Source organism: Alosa sapidissima, chromosome 21, assembly GCF_018492685.1.
Source record: "Alosa sapidissima isolate fAloSap1 chromosome 21, fAloSap1.pri, whole genome shotgun sequence".
NCBI lineage: Eukaryota > Metazoa > Chordata > Actinopteri > Clupeiformes > Clupeidae > Alosa > Alosa sapidissima.
This window is the reverse complement of record NC_055977.1, coordinates 29,211,607-29,234,278: the sequence shown is the minus strand read 5'-3', so window position 1 is coordinate 29,234,278 and position 22,672 is coordinate 29,211,607. Positions and strand designations below refer to the sequence as shown.

The 22,672-nt window shown below is 40.5% G+C and overlaps 1 protein-coding gene across 1 annotated transcript; it reads left to right on the top strand.

Moving 5' to 3' along the window:
- The first annotated feature begins 1,262 nt into the window (after positions 1–1,262).
- fam83hb (family with sequence similarity 83 member Hb) lies at positions 1,263–22,303 on the top strand. The gene is made up of 6 exons (XM_042076893.1): positions 1,263–1,467; positions 7,935–8,426; positions 16,680–16,844; positions 17,004–17,128; positions 17,369–19,994; positions 20,606–22,303. Exons 2-6 carry the CDS (start codon positions 7,971–7,973, stop codon positions 20,624–20,626), a joined length of 3,393 nt encoding a protein of 1,130 aa, XP_041932827.1. The 5' UTR covers positions 1,263–1,467; positions 7,935–7,970; the 3' UTR covers positions 20,627–22,303.
- Positions 22,304–22,672: the final 369 nt, after the last annotated feature.

The following is a 22,672-nucleotide window of genomic DNA, read 5'->3' as shown; positions in this document are numbered from 1 at the left end:
ATAGACACAGACACACACATACATAGACACACACACAGACACACACAAAACAGGCCTGTTACTTGATCCACAGGTGTGATATTACATCCAAAGAGGAGGATTGTGGGAGATGTCAGTAAGGATTCAAGACAAACAGAGAATGCACTGTTGCCTCTGACCCTGAGACTGTTTACACAGGACACTTTCAAACAGAAAGGTGTGTGTGTGTGTGAGAGAGAGAGAGAGTGTGTTTGCATGTGTGTGTGTAATAGTGTGTAGTCACAATCCAGCCTATCTATGCATATGTTGTAACAGAGAGACATATGCGGGAGGAGAAAGAGACTGGTAGAGGAGATGTGTGTGTATGAGTGTGCTGGGTGTGGTGTATCAGAGCAGTGCTGGCACATTCCTTGCTGAACCACACCTTTTAGTTGCTTCCACTGCCTGAGCAGCTTTTTCTCCCCAGCTAAACACCTATCAGGTGTTAGCAATATATCAGTAATATACACAAGCTTAAATATACCTGCAGGTGTACAGTGAGACTGACGATATACACATAAGCATATTATAGTAACTGATGTTTAGGTTAACTGAGTGTATAGCTCTGTGTGTGAGTGGGTGTGTATGTTTGTGTGTATAGGGTGTGTCTGATTGTGCTCATGCAGATAATTTACTTGCACTTTGAACGAAAAGTACACATATAATGCCTCACATGCAGTTGACACACCCACCCTTCGTTTCACACACTGACATTTCATTTTATGATAGACACTGTCAAGGTCAGCTCCATTGCAGAAAATTCACCCAATCCCTCAGTTGTTAATGGAGAGCACCTCAAACTCTTGAGGGGAAACATCCACAGAACAGCTCGGTCAGACAACATGGATTTACTGTCAGATAGGCCATGTAGGCCTAGTAAACCCATGATAATTAATGGCAGGAAGATTGACTGCATGCCCCCACTGTTCAAAAGTCTTGTAGGCCCTATTCCACAAATATGTGTCTGGTGCATATTTTCCATCTGCTTCTTTTTATAGGGATTGTGTGCGAATGGGTCTGTAAGCGCGCGCGCATACACAAACACACACGCATGCGCGCAGAAAGAGAGAGATGAAGCAGAGGACATCTATCTGAAACAATTGACTAACAATATATTTTATAAATGAAAGATTCAATGAGTCAAAGACTGTATAACCTCGGTCAGGAAACTCTATTTTTTGTAGTGCCGTGACGCTCTGTGCTGTGGGAGGGGCCTTTAGATTCCAGACACGGGAAGAGGACGAGTGAGAGCTAACTTTTTCCCTCGTCAAGAGGTAGGCAAGCCTACAGGCAGGCAGGAATCGGCCGAGTGCGAACAGGTTTTGCAGAGCTTGGGTGGAGTCCGCTGTGATGGCAGGAATGTGATCTTGGACTTCGTATGGGAGAAGTGGGAACGGGCACTGGATACTACACCGGAGTTCGCGAAGCGACTGTAATCAAAACGATTAGGTAAGACTCCGCTTGAAGAAACTTAGGCTATGTAGGCTACAGGTTGCAATGTTCTCATGATAAACATGTGAAACAGTGTCATACGAAATGGAAAGATTGCAACGTTACAACTTATCTTTGTAATCTTATGCACACCATAACCTCAAACTTGAATTCTTAAATGCATAGGCTTTGCCCATCTCTGACTGATCATAGTTCATGAATAGTCTACTCTTGAATCAATAGCAGGGCCAGAGTTTTTGTTTTGTGTTAAGGATAGTTAACTATCCAGTTATAACCTACGCTGGAACAGGCAGGATATCGTTGTCGAGATCTTCGTTCAAATGCGGCGAAGGGCAAGCTTAGCTTACCTGTCACCTGACGGTTTGAAACGGTCGAGTATCAGTTGACTCCATGTATTGTGAGAGCAGACTCGTTACATTTGACTGGACGACAACAGACCCTGTGTTGCTCATAATTCTTGAGTGGAATGATTTGGAAATGTTAGATAATTGGTTAAGAAAACCTAAAGCAGACAAATGTAAGCTTATTAAAACATCAGTGTTAAAGAATATCAAAGGGCAGGTTTAATTTGAAATTAATCAAGTAGGCCTAGACAAAGGCCATTGTTACTGCAGTGTTTTCTGGTTTCATCTGCAGCCTGAATTCTGTAGGACTGAAAGTCAAGCCTTTAGGCCTATGTCTGCATGAATAGGGTAGGGCCACATTGGCTACAGGTCTTCATATTGTTTTATTATACTCCTGAGGGCAATCCATGATTTATTGTGAGTCAGTTGATGTGCCTGTATTTCACACATTGGCTACCTTAGTATGTATTATACCTGAAAAGTTCAGTGTAAGGCCTTTGGGAGGGGCGGAGACAATGACACACCCAGTTCACTTCTCAAGACATCTTTCATCCAGTACCTCTACAGGAGATTGCAAGTTCGATTGTCTCTATCCCAATCACAAATGACAACTAAAGGTCCTGACATTGGCAACTTGTTGCAGAATGGTCTAACTTAGTGTTGGTAACATTAGAGGTAATGATTCAATTAACTGGGTTGATATCAGCATTAATACTGACATTATTACATTGATCTGTCTGGTAGGATAAACATCAACTATTATTAAAGTTACAAACATAAATTATTATTAAAGTTAACAAAATAACACAACTTAATGACAACAACAATATAATGTATGCAAACTTTCATGGCAGAATGATTATACTCATTGTTGAAGTTCACAGTGTTCTAGGAGCAGAAGGTAATATGCTGTAGAGTAATACAACTTGGAGTTCATGATTTTCAATTACCTTTGTACCTTAATGTCCGGTATTCTACTTTGACTAGTAGCCTATTGTAGGCTATTGTAGAAGAACATTTTCTATCTGCCACTCATTGAGGCATTAAACCCCTGAACTAACTGACAATATTTGATATGGAAGTACCAACAGTACATTGTAAAAGGTGCTCTTACATTTCTGAAGGTTTTCCTGCCAAACCCACAATACAACATATTGAATAGCCTTCTAATAACAGACAAGTGGAAACAGGAGTTATTTCCATTTCCATAACTATTCATATTTCACTCCATCACTAGTGCTATACCTATCATTGCCTATGGGAACATATCCCTTTGGAGCTGTTGCTAAGTGTAATCACAGCAAGTTCAACAGGACTACCGGTATGCATTCATTTGCAAGTTTGCCACAAAACAAGAGTTAATTCAAACGTAAATCGTTTGAAAACAAAAAATGTTCGAGGACTTCTAATGATGAACGTCAGAGAACATGGCAAATAGGCAGTGTTACTGCTTTCTCTGTTTCAACCTTCTGAGTGTACGGATACATGGCGACCTAATTGACATTATGCATATAAACTTGTATACAAATCCCTTGATGCTTATGTTATGTAGTGTTAAAGGTGCCCTGCCACACAAAACCGTATTTTTTTTAAAAATATGTTAGGTCCATATGTGTTTGTGCTATGTCGTGAATGTGAAAATGAACAGCTACCTTCTTTGTCAACTGAAAAGAGATAAGCGGTGAAATCAGGCCAATTGCAAAAGCTCTTCAGTTTGACGTGGAATTGATTGAGCTCATTCATTTTCATGAGCTCGCCCAGTTGAGTGCCCACAAAATTCGTTTAGCTCTGTGACAGTTTTCGTATGCAAGGATGGCTGAATGTCATTGGGCTTGTGCGCTATACACAAATAGAACTTCAACAATGCATTTTGCCTAAGAACCCAGACTTGAAGATTATGGTTTCAGTTTAGTTTTTGGAACAATACCACAGACTTTGCAAAAAGGTTGCTGTTGAAGCCTGGAGTAGTAGGCTACCATCGCGGCAGTCTACGACCAGTGCCAAGTCCGTAAGTAAAACGTTATTGTCAACTCAAGGAAGTGTTATGTTATACAGGTTTATTACACGGCTCTTCATCATGCTGAAGAATGCTCCATTCACTTGAATGGGCCTTCCCAACGTTCGGTGGTCTGCTAATTCCCAATAACAGACCGTTGCTACTGTAAGTATAACAGACCGCTGTCAAGGAAAATGGGTTTTGTGCTTCTATTTCACGTCTTTCTTATTACTACGCAAGGACTGGAACTTCGTTCAAAAGTGAAAGTGTTCTAAAGAATGTTTGATTCAAGTTCAGCGTGCTGTTGTGAACTATTTGTTTCTCAGCAAAAGTCACAATGAAACGGTAACGAATAGGCTATAGCCTATGCTATGTAGCTTAAAGAGTCATATCGTGGGGAGTTTATTGTTTCGGTTTGGCAAGTAGCCGTGTAATAAGCGGGATAATGTATAGAACGCCGGTCATTATTGTGAAAATAAGTCCCTTTAGGGCGGAACAAGACCCCTCCGCTGCGCGTCGGGGTCGGTTAGCCCTGTCTGGACTTATTTTCCCAATAATGACAGGCGTTCTATACATTATCCTTTACTTAATGCACTCGCTAGCCTAGCAGGTTTTATTTATATCCATTTGGACAATGCTAGCCAAGTTAAGTTCATGCCATGAAGTTAAAATGTCATGTTATGGACGAAACCGACTAGCTGTTAGCCAATCAGAGTAAAGCAGCTCATTGAATATTAATGAGAACTGGCGCAAATCAAGCTGAGTCTTCCTGCTGGCTTTAGCTGCTAGCTTTACCACGCTAGAATGGCTTGAAACAAGGTAACCAAGGCATGTTTTCCACAAAAAATTCCATGGTAGAAATTCAGCCATTACCACAAAGTAATGAAATACGTGTGGCAGGACACCTTTAACTTAAAAAAGTAAGGCTAATTTACAACAGCCCCTCCATGTTTGCCTTTTATGTAGGGAGCATATCTTTTATATCACATGACAGACAATGTACCCCTCAGAGACAGCACATCTGTTGAGCAAAGATACACAAGAGAGGCAGAACACCTCTCGATAGAACCCACAACTGCTGAAGAAAGGACAGAGAACAAAGTAAAGCTAGAAAACAGATAAGCACAGGTCATAAAGGGATGAGAGATAGAGAATGGAGCAGTGGACCCTTTGATAACTAGAGAGGCCATACAGCATATCTGTAGAGTACAGTCAGAGCACCTGGTCAGAGAACACATTCAGAAGGAAAGTAAAAACACAGAGACCAGATCATGAACAGAGGCTCAATTGAACTTGGGTGTAGTTGTTGCGCAAGTAGCAAGGTCATAAAGAAAAGAAGACAGAACTAATGAACCTGCCATATGATGATAATAAACCTGATTGAGTTGTTTAGAACAATTGGGTGTTCCTGTGTTGTTTGGAAAAAGACTTTATTGAGACTCAAAATCAGTGATAATGTTTGATTGACTGAAGTGTGATTGTTTATGCTATCCTGGAACAATTAAGTGTAGTATGTTTAATAAAACAGACACTTTTCTATTCTGACCTACAGTATTTGAGACACCTCCATAGACCCACAAGCATATTGTGAGTAAAATGGGTATATTCAGAACACTGCAAAATACACAGCTCACAGCATGGTGGCCATTTTCACATGGTATAGCTACAAAAATGGCCAACTGAGCTGGAAAGGAGACCTCTTTTTACACAGACTAGAAAATATGTAATGAATGTGGAAATTCACCCATCTGTGTTTTTGTGTATGTGTGTTAGTATGTGCGTATGAAACGAGCCAGCGTTTTCTATGTAGGCCCAACCTGTGTGTGGGTAGGGAAGGTCCTTTAAGAGATGTTTAGAATTCATGCGCGTGGGTTCAACCCAGAAAGAACAGGAAAGCCCTGAGGAACAGGAACACAGTAATGAGTCAGTGTGTCTCCCAGTCTGCCCAATTAAACCTGTCGGCCTCGTCATGGATGTTCAGTCAGGCCAGGCTTTTGCTTCAAATGTTAAAATATGTCAATTAAAATATTACAATGACAATGTTACAATGCTGCAGTATAGAAACGGTTGCAGGGGCATTCCATTGAAGCAGTGCTGTTCTAACATGTCTTTCTTTAACTGACACATGACATATAAACATTTACAGACTAATAATGTAAATATATTTTCACAAATAATAGGCCTGCCGCCTACATCATATCTTAAATGATTTTATGTGTGGCCTATAATTGTTATGGCAACCCTTCCCTTATTCAGAGTCCTTAAGGCATTGTAAACACATGCATAAAGGCGTATAAAGTACTCATAATGCCTCATAAATGTATTATAAGTATTTAGTAATGATTGCACTCATACAGCATGATGATGACTGCGATACAGTGCTGTGCAGTGCGATTTATGCTATATGGTGACTGATTTGTTGTTATGTTGTGCTGTTGAGCTTGGCCACTTTGGATGTGCTGTGGATTGCTAATGATACAGGCTAGAGGGGGCTGCACGGCTGTAGCATGTGTATAGATGTGAAGTATATAGTGAGAAAACTATATACATAGTTATTCTTGAGATAACCTAACATGAAGGGTAACTACATCTGTAGTCCAGATGGCATGAAATGGAGAGCTGCACTTATTGGATGTGGTAGTGAATCCTGCTGGTGAATCACCCAGTGCTTAGTCACAAGAGATTTCTCTCTCTCTCTCTCTCTCTCTCTCTCTGAGTCACTTTCTGTAATCCACAATTCTGTGTCTACTGACCACAAACCACATTGCCATGACAGCGGGGCAAACACACCCATACACTCTACTACTCTATTCCAACGTATGCATGGATGTTTTGTTTCAAATCTCAAACTAGGAACTCATGGAAACTTTGGACCTAATTTTAAGTATGGGGAAATAATGTGCAGCACTGGAAATGGACCGTAATGTCTTTTTGCCAGTTTCATTGGCTAGTGTCTGTTGAAACAAACTTGCCTGACAAGCCTGGAAACATCAGTTCCATAAGATGAGGCTGTAAAGACATTTTTACAAAGAGTGTAACTAAATACTTTTTAGGTCTGATACTTGTGGTTCTGATATTTTGCACTGAGATTCCTCATGACTTCTCCTTGAAACCAGATATCCTTATTTGGCAATGCATTGAGAAATCTTCAAGAGAAGAGAAGTCAATACTAGGTGGCATGACCAGAGCATGTTAGATCCGGTTTAGTCCACAGCCATTAACTGTTCACATGCACACTTGAAGTGAATGTTTTTTGTCATTGTTGTAAGATGATTCATAAAAAAGCACAATGCTCAAGTGTATTGTTTGTAAGATGAGAACAATTCATTTGAAATTCACATCAATACATTTAAGATTATAGAAACAGATGTATGATTTTCCATCAAAGTTTGCATATTTAAACTACAATTGTTCTCCAAATATGAGCACAAATGCATAAAATACCATGATGAGCACGGCAATGCCTCATAACCACAGACAGGTTCTTGAAGGTCAGAAATGGGCGTGTTAGAGGGGATTGGGTGTGTCAAAGGTGTGCGGGCATGCCAAAAGTCGGGTGAAAATATGCAGAGCGTGACGAAGGATGTAGAATTCTTTTCAAGGCTATTGTTATTGAGGAGACTTACATGTAGCATGCTGTTATGCTTGAGCATGCTTTGAAAAAGCATTAGACCTGCATTTTTTGTCCCACACCTAGTAATGTCTTGACTATAATCATGTTATAGTCAAGACCATGCGCATGATTCGGTGGTTTCAACCCCCTTGAACAGTTACTTGATAATTATAGTTGTAAGTTCCTGTTTGTGAGACTGCATGCTTTGTTGGTGTCGTATTTGTCTAATAATGTCTAGAATTTCCCTTGGGATGAATAAAGTATCTATCTATCTATCTATCTATCTATCTATCTATCGAGAACCTTTTAACATGTCAGAATGTTGTGAAACATCACACATACCATCTTTCCATGGACTGACCTTTGCTGGAATTAGTAACACTGTATATTCAGGCAGGAATAGGTAGATTTAGATCAACAATATAGGGTATTATATCTTGAGATTAGTTAATTTTAGACACATGGTCAAGGTCAAACCGTATTGACATTTTGTGTTGTATTGTATCCTCAGGCCTACCTCTCACAGTCCTGTGCCTCAGTGCCCACAATGCCTCATCGGTCTCAGAGTTCGTCTGTGGGGGAGAATCCCTTGGATCCAAACTACCTCCCCCCCCACTACCGTGAGGAGTACCGGTTGGCCATTGATGCCCTTGTGGAAAATGGTGTGGAAGGCTACTACGAATTCCTGCAGAGCGCCAATGTGGTTGACTTCCTGTGCCAGTCAGAGGTGGAGCATATCAAGCACACCGTGCAGTCACCAGAGACCCAGCAGGCCCCCAGCGGATCTTTACCCCAGCTGACGTATCACCAAGCAGACCAAGATGGCTCCTCTGACACCTACTGGCCGATGCATTCTGACCTTGACGCTCCAGGTCTGGACCTGGGCTGGCCACAGCACTCATTTGTAGGCCCTACAGAGGTCACAACCCTAGTGAACCCTTCTGATCCTGAAATGCCAAGCATCAAGGAGCAGGCACGGCGGCTCATAAAACATGCTGGGCAGGTGAGAGCATCATAGAACATATGACAGTTACTCCAAGATATTGCAAAGGTTTTTTTGTGATTGTTGCGGCCAAAAGTAACCAAATTCGTAATTAGGGCTTACTGATTGTTTTTTAGACTCAAGTGCTCAATGACAGGTTTTGCATTGTACATTACTTTTGGTAATCTTTGATCATCTTTTGTAAAGATAATCAAAGTGCTACTCTTTTTCGGCACTAAGTCTTCTGGCGTTTGTGTTTTAGCAGCAGCCATTTCTCTGCTGTTCTGATTAAGTGTCACACAGACAGGGTTCCTACAGTTTACTCCCATTTTCCAGGCCTGGAGAAGTCATTGAATTCAGTACATTTATTGAAAGTTTAGGAAAAGTCAGGACATTTCTTAAAGTCATACCAGGGATGTACTGTAGGTAGGAGATCGCATACATCACAAAATTCTATTGCTTCCATCAGCGATACAGAGTTGAGGTGAAGAAAACACATTTTATCCAATGTTGTTGTTTAAGGCACATGTTTTATAATTCACACAACCTGTGGCTTGAAGTAAGCAATTTTGTATTTATATGCTGTGAAAAGTCATGGGGCATTATTCTCAATGTCAATGACAAGTCATGGAAAAGTTTAGAGAATTTGTCAGTGAAAATAGGTGTAAACTCTGCACAGAGGAGAGCATGAGTTAAAAAAAAACATAGATGCAAAATTAATTGGAAAACTGTTCATAATCAGTCACGGCAGCACCTTGAGCTCCCATGTACATGCCCCTACAGTGTAGCGCTGTAGCTGCCTGGCAGCGTTAGCTGCTGGCTGTAGCAACTCAAGCTAGGGAAAAACGATTGTTTTCGGGGTTTTTCGTACCAACAGTACTCTGTGACCTTGAGAAAAGGAGATCTATGTGTAAACTTGACAGATTTTTCCTAAAGCTTATCAAGATTAACATAACTCAGGAATACAAAGAGTACTGAGGAACAAACTAGCTTAATGGAACTCAGAACTGAGTATAATATTTCTTTGCAATGGGCAACTTTACCATTCACACAATGCAAAAACTGTTTATCTAATACAGGCCTGTTTCAAGTCAAGTCAAGTCAAGTCACTTTTATTTATATAGCACATTTAAAAACAACAGGAGTTGACCCAAAGTGCTTTACATGGCAATGAGAGGTTAGGCAAGCGGTTAAAACGAAAAGAAAAGGGCCCAGGGATACACAGGTCTGACTAAAGAAATGTATAAAAAAAGTAAAAGGAAAAACAATATTACACAAGTAAAAATTAAGAAGTAGTACATTAAAAAGAAAATAATAATAATAATAATGGTAATAATAATAAGATCAGTAGAATAGATAAAGTTAAAAATAAATATAATATAAAAATAAGAACATAAAATAAATGGAGTAAAACAGGTAAAATAGAGTAAACAGGATATATATTAAGAGAAATGAATAACTAAAAGTGGTAGATAAAAAAAAAATAAAAAGGTAAAAAAAGTGAGCCATTTGGGCAGAGGGGAAAAGGGACACACGCAAGACACAGGGGGCGGAATTACAGGTTGTTAAAAGCAAGAGAGAAGAGGTACGTTTTTAAATTAGACTTAAAACTGGCAAGGGTAGTCGAGGACTTAATGTGGGGTGGAAGGGGATTCCATAAGTTTGGGCCAGCAACAGAGAAGGCCCGGTCACCTTTTGTTTTGAGACGGTTTCAAGGAATTTGGGGGCCCCAAGCAAAATGGACATGGAGCCAGCCCCCCCCCCCAACCGCACGCAAAGCCTACAGGAACCACCACATAGCCATACAGTTTAAGTTCACCCACACTTTATATAAATAAAAAATGTTGACAGTGCAAATACTGCTGTTGCATATATATACTGTGCATTCGTTTAAACATTTGAACATTTGCAAAAACACCACTGTACCATAAAATCCAATATAAATTTAAAAAAGTGCACAATAACTAAATCCAACATACTTAAACACACACACACACACACACACACACACACACTCACATTAACATTTTTCAGTTCTCACAAAGTGAGAAAATAAAACACTGCCATCTTATGCAGAAAAAGGATGCATTGTTCAAACTTTCAGGCCATCTTCATCAGTGGAGGTATCCTTAGGAAGAGCCTGAGGGCTGAGAAATTTAAGCAAAGCACCTTGAGGGAGAAAGAAAAGATATGTTAGCATTTCCATATTTTGATATTTAGAAGGGATGCAGGTGCTTTCACAACTATCAATGCTTCCTGTAAAAACATCCCAAGCTAATGTTATACATTGACCTAGGCCTACTTGTAGCTTAACATAGCATTTAAGCATTCTGCTGTTTGAGAATTAGACAGACTGGTGCTTTAAAGACAGTAAACAGCTGGCGTACATGACTACTACTAGACATGAATGTTACAAGGATACAAGGAAGTTTATTGTCACATGCATATAGTTACTGGAAGTAAGAAATGCAGTGAAATTATGTCTGGTGTCAGCCTATTTGTGCATTTATGGGGGGGGGGTAAAAAGTGCAGTAGAAGAGGGGTTTAGTAGATTAAGTGGCAAGGGCTGCATAAGAAAGGTGGGGGAGGATTGGGATTGGGTGGGGGGCACCAACAAGGAGCACCCAAGAGCAACAGGGGCAAGGAAAAACTCCCTTAGCAAGGAAGAAACCTTGGGCAGATCCACAGCTCAAGGGGCTAACCCAACTGCCAGGGATCTTGGTGTGTCTGTTGGGGAGATGACAGGGGAGATGGGATAGTGTGCTGTGTATGTGGGGAGAGGGCAGTGTGCAATATGTGTGTTGGAGAAGCTTCCTCATGAGACAATGTGCTGTGTATTGGCAGGGGGGGGGGGGGGGGGGGGCAGTGTACTGCAGGTATGGTAAAGGGACTTACTATTGCAAGAGTACTGTATGTACAGTATGATGTATGTGAGTGATGACAGTGAAGATGTGTGTGTGGGCGGGAGGGGAGTGAAGCAGTGATGACTGTGTGTGTGTGTGTAGTGTGTGTGTGGGTAGGTGGGGGCAGTGTGCTGTAAGTATGTTGAGGATGTGTGTTGGAGAAGATCCTGAAGACAATGTGCTGTGTATGTAGGGAGGGGGGGACAGTGTGCAGCAAGTATGTAGAGGAGGCTTACTGTAGCAAGCAGTGTGCTGTATGTATGTGAGGTGATGACAGTGATGATGTAAGTGTGTGTGTTTTTTGTGTGTGTTGGGGATGGGGGTGGGGGGCAGAAAGGCTAGGCAATCAAGGACATAGGTAGATGGAGGAGAAATCAAAAATAAGAAATAAAAAGTTCTATGGAGATGTGCAGTCAGATATATGTGTGTGTGTGTGTGTGTGTGTGTGAGTGTGTGTTTTGACGTGTGATGAAATAAGAAAATAAATAAAAGGTCTGTAGCATAGGGAGAGGGATGTAAAAGTGCTAAAAGTCTTGTAGGTGTGTGTGTGTGGGGGGGGGGGGGGGTCATGAGTGCTGAGGAGTGAATGAGTGCAAAGTCAGTATAGTGTGAGTTCAGAGTTGGGAAATGTTTGAGAGTGCTGAGGAGTGAATGTGTGCAAAGTCAGTATAGTGCGAGTTCAGAGTTCGGATGGCCTGGGGATAAAAACTTCACCTGAGTCTCTCAGTTCTGGCTTTGTGACTACATAGGCGTCTTCTTGATTTCAGCGGTAGGAATAATCCATTGTTAGGATGAGAAGAGTCCTTCAGAATCTTTTGGGCTCTTAGGAGTACTCTTCTGGAATAGATATCTTGTAGAGCAGGGAGTTGAGTTCTTATAGTATGTTCAGCTGAGTGCACTACTCTCTGCAGAGTACTACAATCTCTAACTGTGGAGTTCCCATACCAGGTGATGATGCTACCAGTTAGAACACTCTCAACCGCTGAAGTGTAGAAGGCCTTCATGATGGATGTAGAAACTTTGAATTTCCTTAGCTGACGAAGGAAATAGAGTCGTTGTCTGGACTTCAGAACATATTGAGTGTTAACAGTCCATGTCTGCTTTGATGCACGGAATTTATCGTGTGGTTTTCCTAACCCCCATTTGGTAATAGATTATCACGGTCGAATAGTTAGTATAGCAGAGAAGCTATGCCACTTTCATCAAAACCTATTACAAAGCTATAGCAATGTTATGTCATTAAATACGATAAACAGTGATTCTGGAACAGATCTGCGTCTTCCTTATCCCGTTAATAAACATATTACAGTATGTAACCATATTCCGTCCGTTCGGAAAAAAAAAGTTGCGCTAACTGTTTTTGTTTGTTACAAGCAGCATGGGCCGTCAGGCAGGTAGTTAACATAAACATTTTTTGCTAGGCTAGCCTTCCTGCTGCGACATTACACCATTTGTACAAGACAAGTAGAGCTATTTTATCCAGTGTAATTTATCACTTACCACTATCTTGTTTTTTCTTGTCATCCTCTTCCTTTCTCTTCTGGCTTCCTGATGCATAACTCCACTTCATTATGACTGCCAATGTTTTATATTTTGTCGGCAGCAGATATCACAAACCTGGCTGGCTGGCTGCTGTCAGCATAGGCTGTCAGCAACTACTGAGAGGGGCCCCCTTGAGGGGGATCCCGGTATTGCCGGTAACAGTGTCGTTGCACTTTACTGCATTGACTATCAAAGGGGTGCTCACAGTTTGTCTTTGCATTTTATTCTTAACCAGTCGTTGTCTTGGGGCCCCTGGCCAGCTCGGGGCCCCAAGCAATTGCTTGGTTTGCTTGCCTTCTCGTGACGGGCCTGATCTAATAACATCTAACCAAGTCTTATTAATCTTATATCAAGATAAAAAAAATCTAGTTGAGCAATACCAGTATTGTTTTCAGTATGAAGAGATTTACCTAGTGCTTTCTCGTAAAATCATTTGACTTAATTTAAGAAGAGTTTGATTTCTTTTAAGACGCCTCACCCTGAAAACAAGCAAATTTGTCTGCCAGTGCGTTAAGCAAATTTGTCCTAAAAACAAGCAAATTTGTCTGCTAGTGTGTAAATTAAAAAAAGTTAATTTGTCTTGATAAGACTGCTTATAAGTCAAAATGAAATGATCTTTCGAGAGAGTGCTAGGTAAGTCTCTAAATACTAAAAACAATACTAACAAGATTTTTTGATCTTAATATAAGATTAATAACACTTGGTTAGATTTTTTTTTTTTTTGCAGTGCATGCATTAAGGGAAAACTTTTCAGATGTATTCAGTTTGTTATTTGTCAAAATTAGATTCTTATTTATTATTTCCATTGAATTGTTGTATTTTTTCAGATACGTTATATATTGCCCATTGGCTGCCATTCTCCCCAAGTGGCCATATCTCAACATATCTGTGCACATACCTTTGAACTATAGAGTCTTATCCTGAGATCTACACTGAGACTTATTCTGAGAACTACATTGATGCGTGAGAACTATACTGACAACTATATGAAACATACAGTACATACAGTGATGGCCAAAAGTGTTGGCACCCATGCTAAAGTTGACTGAAACTGAAACAGTTGATCAAACCAGCTAATAGGCTAACTGAAATAACACCCATGCCAATCTCTAGGTATGGTGAAGGGTATGTGATGATGTGGGGCTATTTTAATTCCAAAGGCCAAGGTAACTTTATCAGGATGCACAGTGAAAATAACTGAATGAAATAACTGGCCTTTAAAAATAAAAAAGATGATTTTATATTCCTCTTTTCAGTCAACTTTAGCATGGGTGCCAACACTTTTAGCCATCACTGTACCTGTGAATCATATCTGTCAACCATTCATACCTTTGAGTCATACCTGTGCTGTGTTATCTGTGAAACTTAGCTGAGCTGTGCTGTGTGAAAATTAAGATTCTAACCTAAATTCTGTCTAAAACTGATCATCTGAAGGGCTGACTTTTATTTTTCAGTCTATATCACTAACAAACGTGATCTGTTGCCATTTACTAAGAGCTCTAGCTGTTGCTGCGTGTTCAGAATTACCACTAATGAATATCTAAAATATATATAGTATATATATCCTAGGATGATGGATGATATTATTGGCAGTAGTTTCTGCCTGAGCATAAAGTATTGGCTAGCTTTAAAATAGGTTAAAAAAAATGGGTTAAAACAACTTAGATTTTTGGACTTCCAGTGTGCATTGGTTGTTTAATGTTTATTAGTGTATTCTGAGTATCATTCCACTGTTGTTTCTACTGTACTGTATTAAAACAAAGAATATTGATCAACAGGCCCGGATCTAGGCTGCTCAGATTGGGGGGGGGGGCACAATGAATCCCCCCCCCCCACACACACACAACATTTACACTACGCAACAAAACCGCATAGTGTCACCTACAAATGCCTTACTTTTCACCTTAAAACCCTTATTGAATAATTTAATAGCAAACATGACATATTACATAGAACTGTTAATCATAGAACTGATTTTAATATTTACAGATATCTAGGCTATATTTAACATTTATTTTCTATGTGGCCTGTTATGAAATCATGTATTGAACAATTAAGCACAGTTCAGCTTTAAGAAACTCAAATAGTCTACATGCATGCATAGCATTTTGTGATCATTAAGGCTACTTTGACAAACTCTTAGTCAGCTGATTTTAATATTTACAGATATCTAGGCGATATTTGTAACATTTATTTTGTATTTGGCCTGTTATGAAATCATGTATTGAACAATTTAAACACACTGTGAAACCTGAAGCCCAAAGTTGGAGACATGCATTTAGACATTGCTGCAAATGTAAAACCGGATTACTCTGGAATGGCTAACTGTACTTTAAACCTTTGTATTCGGTAAAGTCTGCTGTTTCTTCTGATATATGGTTTGTCATGTGTTCGGGTAAAATTCGTGAAGTATTCCACCGAGATTAATGGGTAGGGAGATGGGCGAAGAATATAACATGAATAAATTAAAGTTACTTTTCTTGCGAACCGTTTACCACAACCACCATCGTTTAAAAGCTGAGAAAAAGCCCTTTCGTGTGATGTGATACATGTAATATCTGTGTGAAGAGTAGGCTAGTTCAGCAAAGAATGGGTGAATTTGGACGCTTTCTTTCTTGCCGTGCGCCGTCACATTCTCCACTGCGTAAAAGACATAGGCTAAGCTAGTCTGATGCAAAGCAGAATATAGAAAGAAAGGGGCACCAAGGCCACAGTGGCCTGTGAACCTCCGATTTTCAAAGGGACATCACGGCCAACGCAAGGGGCAACGACGTGGCCGCCGTAAAATTCCCACCCTGCTTATAACACAATTAAGGAATGACCAATGTTAACAAACTAACTGGCTAGATCACCTTAGAAAGCTAACATGCACATTAGCTAAAAAACAAACCTTATTCAAAACGAGAATAATAAAAACACTAACACTACAGTTAAAGGTCTTTATTTAAACCAGCAACAAGAATCTATCTAGTAGCCTATAACCTTTATGGAAATATAGCTACTGTAAGCCCTCTCTACTGAAGTATGAAACAGCAAGTGATGCACAATGTGTGGAATGGTAGGGGAACGCTGCTGCTCCGGTATTTATACTATCCAACCAGCAAATCAGCACCCTCGAAATTCAGATGGGACGAATTAGAAAAGTGTGATTGGCAGATTCAATAGCTGTCAATTAAAATTGACCAATTAGGTGGGGCAGAAGAAATATTTGGGGGGGCATTGCCCCTCCCAGCCCTATTCTAGATCCGGCCATGTTGATCAATATTGAATTAACTGACTGCCATATACTCTAAGCTAACATCTCACATAGTAAGTGGTTTTCAAGAATACTGTAAGTCTATGTAATCTCAATAATCATACTGTAAGTAATTAGTATTTTTTTACAATGTTTACACAGCAGCCGTTTTGCATTTACATGCAATGGTAATCTTTCCTTAGAATTACATTTTCTAGTTTGTATAAATGTCATTGTCAGAATTGTCAGAATTCACTTTTGAAATTTGACTGAGGTGAAAATATGTTATATGATAAATGAAGATATCATTCTTTGGTTTAATACATCTTGTAAGAATAATAACACCAGCCAAGCCATGCTGATGGTTGATGATGGATTAAATCAGACTGAAAACAGATCAATCTGTGAATGTTAAGATAGTCAACCTTTTAGGTCAGTCCAAATGCCCGTCATATTTTGGAGATCATTAAAGCCTGGATTGGATAGTGTGATGATAAGCAGAAATGTTACTTGGCAGGCCCTTATCTTCTTTTTAAAATATTTGAAGTTGCCTAGTCTAAAAGGTCGTTCATTTATTTATTTATTTTTCGCCAGGTCATTGCTGTGGTAATGGACGTGTTCACTGACATTGACCTCTTTGCTGATCTCCTGGATGCGGCTGCACGTGGCGTACCTGTCTACATCCTTTTAGATGAACAGAATTCTCACCACTTTGTTTCTATGGTGACAAGCTGCAAAGTTAACCTAGAGATGATTCATGTAAGTTTTACTCTGGGAATTTTCCAGAAGATAAGGTGCCATGACACAAAAGCAAAAACACATTATTTGCTCTGCTTACACTAATAGCCGACTCAGCGAGGCATACTTTTATGGTGAGATTACTACCCTTTTTCAATGTAAATCTTGTTTATGTTGTAGATGATGCGTGTACGGACAGTATCAGGTGTCACATACTTCTGCCGGACAGGAAAGTCATTTAAAGGTCAGGTGACGGACCGTTTCCTGCTGACTGACTGCAGAGCTGTGCTCAGTGGAAACTACAGGTAAGAACAGACACATTTCTTTGGAAAAAATAAAAAAAAGTGTAACCAGCCCACTACTACTCATATAGTATGTCTGTTCTGTGGTAATTATTTTAGATCTGGGTTATTGAATTGCATTACATTTTATGAATTAATCAAAATCAATGGACTATTATACCCCTAATACAGAAATAAATTATTTTAACATACTTGGTTTTAGTTTACAGTTACACTAATTAGTAACCTCTTTTGTGTTGACAGCTTCATGTGGTCTTTTGAGAAGATCCATCGGTGTATTGCTCATCTTTTCCTGGGGGAGTTGGTAGCCACCTTTGATGAAGAGTTTCGGATTCTTTTCGCCCAGTCAAAGCCCTTGGTAGTGGAAAATGCACTAGTCCCTTCTGATGGTAGCGGGCATTTTGGTAACCAATTTGGCATGAAAAGGACTCAGTCCCTGCGTCTGCAACGTGGCTACTTTCGCCAGACAGAGCTTTCTGCGTATTCATTTGGGGACCGCATGGATTCCGGACTACCCTTTAGACGTGAGGATCCCTTCCGTCACACATTGGAGATCGGTGCAGCAGGCCTGCAGATGGGAAAGTACTCCTCACAGCAGTTCCGTATGCAACAGGGCGTTGTGCAACAGGGTCGCTCCATCATGGCCTCCCAGCAGATAGAGAGGAATGCTTTCAAGAGGCACAGTTATGCTGAGGGGACCCAGGAGAGCTACTCTTCCTCCCGCCTATACATGAAACAGCGTGTCATGGGCAACCTGGACGAGATGGAACAGCACCACCAGCGGGAGAAACACATGTACCAGGCAGAGGGCTGTTATGAGCAGCTCCGCAGCCGTGCTTTACAGCAGGACCAGCACTCTGACTCTGGGTACCTACCTGAGTTAGAGCCACCATCTGACTATAATGTCCTTTCCTCCGATGATCTCAAATCTGGACATTCTCACCCACGTGCAGGGCACTATGACCCAACAAGTCACAAAAGACCCACAGTAGGACAGGCATATGCATGCCAGAATTCCCCAACACAGACCAACCCGCCAGACCTAAAAAGGTTTCCTGGGGCTAAGCAAGATCATGACGCAAAGGACCCTGACGTAAAGCAGGGAATGAGGGACTGGAGAATTAGCTCTTACCTGAGTGCGTATGAGGATTCAGGGCAGGAGTGCTTAAATGAACCTCTTGGGCCTGATGCTTTCGATGACGTCCAGCACCATTCTGATGAGAGGGGATTTGAAAACAGGGAGCGTCCCAGCAACCCCCACAGGCCCAAACTGGACCTTCATCCAAGATTTGGTAAACCTATCATACAAGAGAGAAAAGGTTCTAAGGATCTCAGCACAACTGACTATGAGTCCAAGATGAGGTCAACAGACTCTCTCTCGTCTTTGGGAACAGAGGGAGAGGAGAGGGAGACAAGGGAATTGGGCCTCACCAAACATGAATCCTTCCGGTCAAGAATCAACCCAATGCTCCAAAGGAGCTCTCGTCTGCGGTCTTCACTTATTTTCAGTTCTTCAACATTAGAGACGCATAATACCTCAGGCACAACCAAAACCGAGAGAGAGAGTGACCTAATAAAAACCTCCTCTGCAGTGGCTGAAATCCTTGAGAAGAGGAGATCTTTATCGAGGGAGCCCTTTGACTGGAACAAGCACAAGAAGACACACGGTACTGATTCAGACAGCAAAGCCGTTGCACCCACTGATGAACCTAATCAAGACCCCAAAGAGGATGCAAAAGGAAACAAAGAGGAAGCTACCATTACATCCATAGTGGAAGAGTCAGAAAACCCTGCAAAATCAGAGGCTAAGCTGAACATGAATGATCCTGAAAGCCGACTCTTGTACTTCAAGGAACTTGCAGCTAAACGAAAAGCAAAAACAGTTGAGTACACCACAGACAAAAGTAATCAACCAGCACTGAAAAAGTCAGATCTCCTCAACACAGAAGAAAAACTCACCAAAGCAGAACCACAGACAGACAAGCCTCCTGTGGCGACATTAAAACCAAAACCTTCTGAGCTAAATATTGAGAAGCGGACCACAAACAGCACAACACAGAAAGAGGAAAACTCTGAGGTAAAGAAAGATTCAGCAGGTGCAAAAACTTTGAAGCCCTTCCCCTCACCAAAGTTCTTTAAAAAGGACCCACTGAAGTCTTTTAAATCCTCCTCCCTGTCACGACGTGTTTCGTGTGATGAAGACATGACAGATGCCACGGATGCAGAGAAGAGTGAAATGAAAAAGTCACGAAGCCAGAGTTCATCCAGCATGTCTCGCTCTGAATCACGTGAGAGTCTCAGCCTCACTCGCCAAGGCTCCATCACCTCACTCAACACAGAGGGTAAAGAAACCAAAGCTCTTGACTTCCTCAAGAAACAGACACAGAGGCTCAAGGGTATCCTTGGACCAAAGGGTGATAAGAAGACATCAGGAACAGTGACTTCTGACAGTAAGAGCATGAAAACAGTTCCAGAAATTAAAGAAGAGACGGCAGATAAAAAGTCCTCAGACACTCTTCCAGAGAATCATAAGGCTACAACTAAACCAAGCCAATCTCGGTATCAATCCTCCACATCCAATGTGATCTTCAGCAGTAACCTGAGGGACGACACTAAAGTCATCCTGGAGCAAATCTCTGCCAACAGTCAGAAGAACCGAATGGAACAGGCAAAACAGATTGATGCAGCTGGGAGAGATGGGGGCAGTGGGGACACTGGCCCAAAATCTGATCTGGAGCAAGAGAACCCTCTCAAATACCATAGCAGAAACCGGTTTGCTCGACCTCCCACCAACCCCGAAGAGCGAGAAAACCTGCTGAAGAGAATGGAGAGCATGCGAAAAGAAAAGAAAGTGTACAGCCGGTTTGAGGTATTATTTCATAACGTTACACTACATACATTAGCTAAAATATGTATTACATAGGAAGATCTTAATAAGAAAAAAAGAATAAAGCATATTTTAATTTTGGAAAATAGACAATGATTATCAGGGCCCAAAAATGGAGGACTTATTTCAGAATTATTTTCTGAGTTTCTCTAAATTTATATTCTCTTGAAATAAATTTGAATGATAGCGAAATTCATGTTTTAAATTCAGAGTGGCCAGTTTCATCTGCGCTTAAAAAAGTGTGGATTGCTTGAATATGCCAGAGCATTGTAGTCTCTCTAGCAGTTCTCTTTTCACTTAGAGGATATCTGTGCTTCTGCACTCCTTTTGCTGAATAGTCTTTCAATCTGTCAATAGTATTAAGTTACTGAGTATGGGAGAAGCTCAAGGCCACTTTGAGTTTGTGACCTAGATCACAGTTCCCTCTAAAACAAGACATCTGCTGGTATACATAAAAAACGTGTTCACTGCTCCTTTGTAATGGTACTGTAACTCTATAGATCATGAGGAAAAGAGACATGAGTCAATAGACAAGTTTTGAAGACAAATATATAGATGCGCTCACATTGTTTCATCTTTTTTTCTTTTGACAGATGGGGAATAACTTGGGATAGTAGAGCAGTGAGCTGCTACTATTCATCTGGAGACTCCTTACTTGGATCTACCCCAATGATAACGTTTTATTGTAACAACTAATGAAGATGATACAAATTTCAGTTGCAAAGATCAACCAACTCTGGATCTCTGTTCTGTAAGCAGACACTCATCAGCACAACTGTGCTTGCAGTGTGTAGAATGTTTGAGATCAGATACTACATCCTGGCAGTGCCAACGAAAGTCTCTTTTCTCAACTCAACCTGGCCTTATTTGGGAACAGGACTACTGTATTGGACACAGCTTGGACTAGTGTGCAGTGCACAGAAATTCAATCCGGAACACATGGACACGACAAACAAGCATCAGTGACTGAAATGTCTATATTCAAAAATACTGGCTATAAAAAATGTCTACACGCACCATGTATATGTACATATCCCCAACCACCACAGAACAAAGTTTACCCAGGTCACGTGCCAACAAAAACTGCTGTCAAAAAAAGCCAAATAAGGCTGAAAAGTCTTTTAAAATCTTTGGCAAAGCTAAACCAGAGAGATGAAAAGAGAAAGAATCAATGATGAAAGAGAAAGTGACGTAATTGTATGGGCAAGAGGTAGTGCAAGCACCGAGGTGCAGAAAAACAGTCAATGACATGTAAATATGGTGGTTAATGATAACATATTTTTTTTACATTTGGAACAGTTGAACAGGACAGACAGATTTGTGTTTGAACACAAGCACTGTACCTTGATTTGTGGTTGTTAATTAGATATACATGTTTCTTATTAGGGAAACCACTCAGGGAAAGGCCATGCCCCATCTAACCAGGCAACCTTCTATCCAAAGGCACAACATGCATTTTTCCACAGAACATCTGGTACAGACACATTTACATGGATTCTTCTATAGAAATGAACTAGAACAGAAAATTCCTGATCCGATCGGAATGAAAAGAGGTGGTGTAGTCCGTTCCTATTCCGAATGAACAGCAATGTATAAGGTCATTCGGATTGACCGCTGCATCTTCTCAAGGAAAAGTAGGCAACAGTGGCTATTCCGATTAGAAACAAACTAGAAAAGAAAATTCCTGATCCGATCAGAATTTTAATCGGAATGAAAGAGGTGGTGTAGTCCGTTCCTATTCTGAATGAACAGCCATGTATACGGTCATTCGGATTGACTGCTGCATCTTCTCAAGGAAAAGTAGGCAACAACGGCTATTCCGATCAAATATTCTAAAGCGTTTGAGAGCACCTGATGTGAAGAGAACATAACCCATGTAAACAGATGGCATACATTTTTCAATCGGAATAGTTTCATCGGAATGACAAAAAAACTGTCCATGTAAACATGCCTACTGTGTTTGCACTTTTTTTTTTTAAATGTCAGTCATGTTTAAGGGAAAGGAGATAGGCTCTTTCAACAAGGGACCACAAACTGAGACTGTACGAATTTTTTTATCAAAGACTTTAAAAAAAGAACTGTTAGACTGACTTTACTATTAAAGTTGCTCAGTAGGTGTTTGTATGTAGTATTTTTGTTTATAAATGTATTTAATCAGACAAATGGGACATGAATCTCAATTTTCAAACAGTACCTGAAGATATTAGGAAATAACAGCTGTTGTTTTATATGTCACACTTTTACAGGAACAAAAAATCCCATTAAATACTTGTCTTCCCCTTGTAACAGGATTGTGAGTGTGTATAGTTTTTGTGTGTGTCCCTGGAATAGTGTGTCTTACATATAAGACTAGTCTCTAATTAGTTAGGAGAGACATAATATATACGCCATTTCCCTTCATTATTGGCCATGTATACTATACTGCGCATGCACCACATTCACTTTAAAAGAGCAGACTTCTCAAAACAAACTTGCAATGACAACAGTATACAGAGGCAACACTGGAAGCTGACTTTTTAAGTTCTGTCTCAGCGGAACCTTTTTGGCCTCCTAACCACGTCCATGTGAACTCTCCCAGGATGTATTGTGAACAACCTAATACCTTATAAAGCGACTTTGGCTGTGACTAAAGAAAAATATCTGAATAAAAAAACAAACAC

Bases quoted from the DNA above. Each gene is read 5' to 3' on its own strand.
- fam83hb (XM_042076893.1), top strand. From the start codon at position 7,971: ATGCCTCATCGGTCTCAGAGTTCGTCTGTGGGGGAGAATCCCTTGGAT. The intron at 16,845-17,003 runs GTAAGTTTTACT...TTTATGTTGTAG, and splicing joins TTAACCTAGAGATGATTCAT to ATGATGCGTGTACGGACAGT. The intron at 19,995-20,605 runs GTATTATTTCAT...TTCTTTTGACAG, and splicing joins AAGTGTACAGCCGGTTTGAG to ATGGGGAATAACTTGGGATA.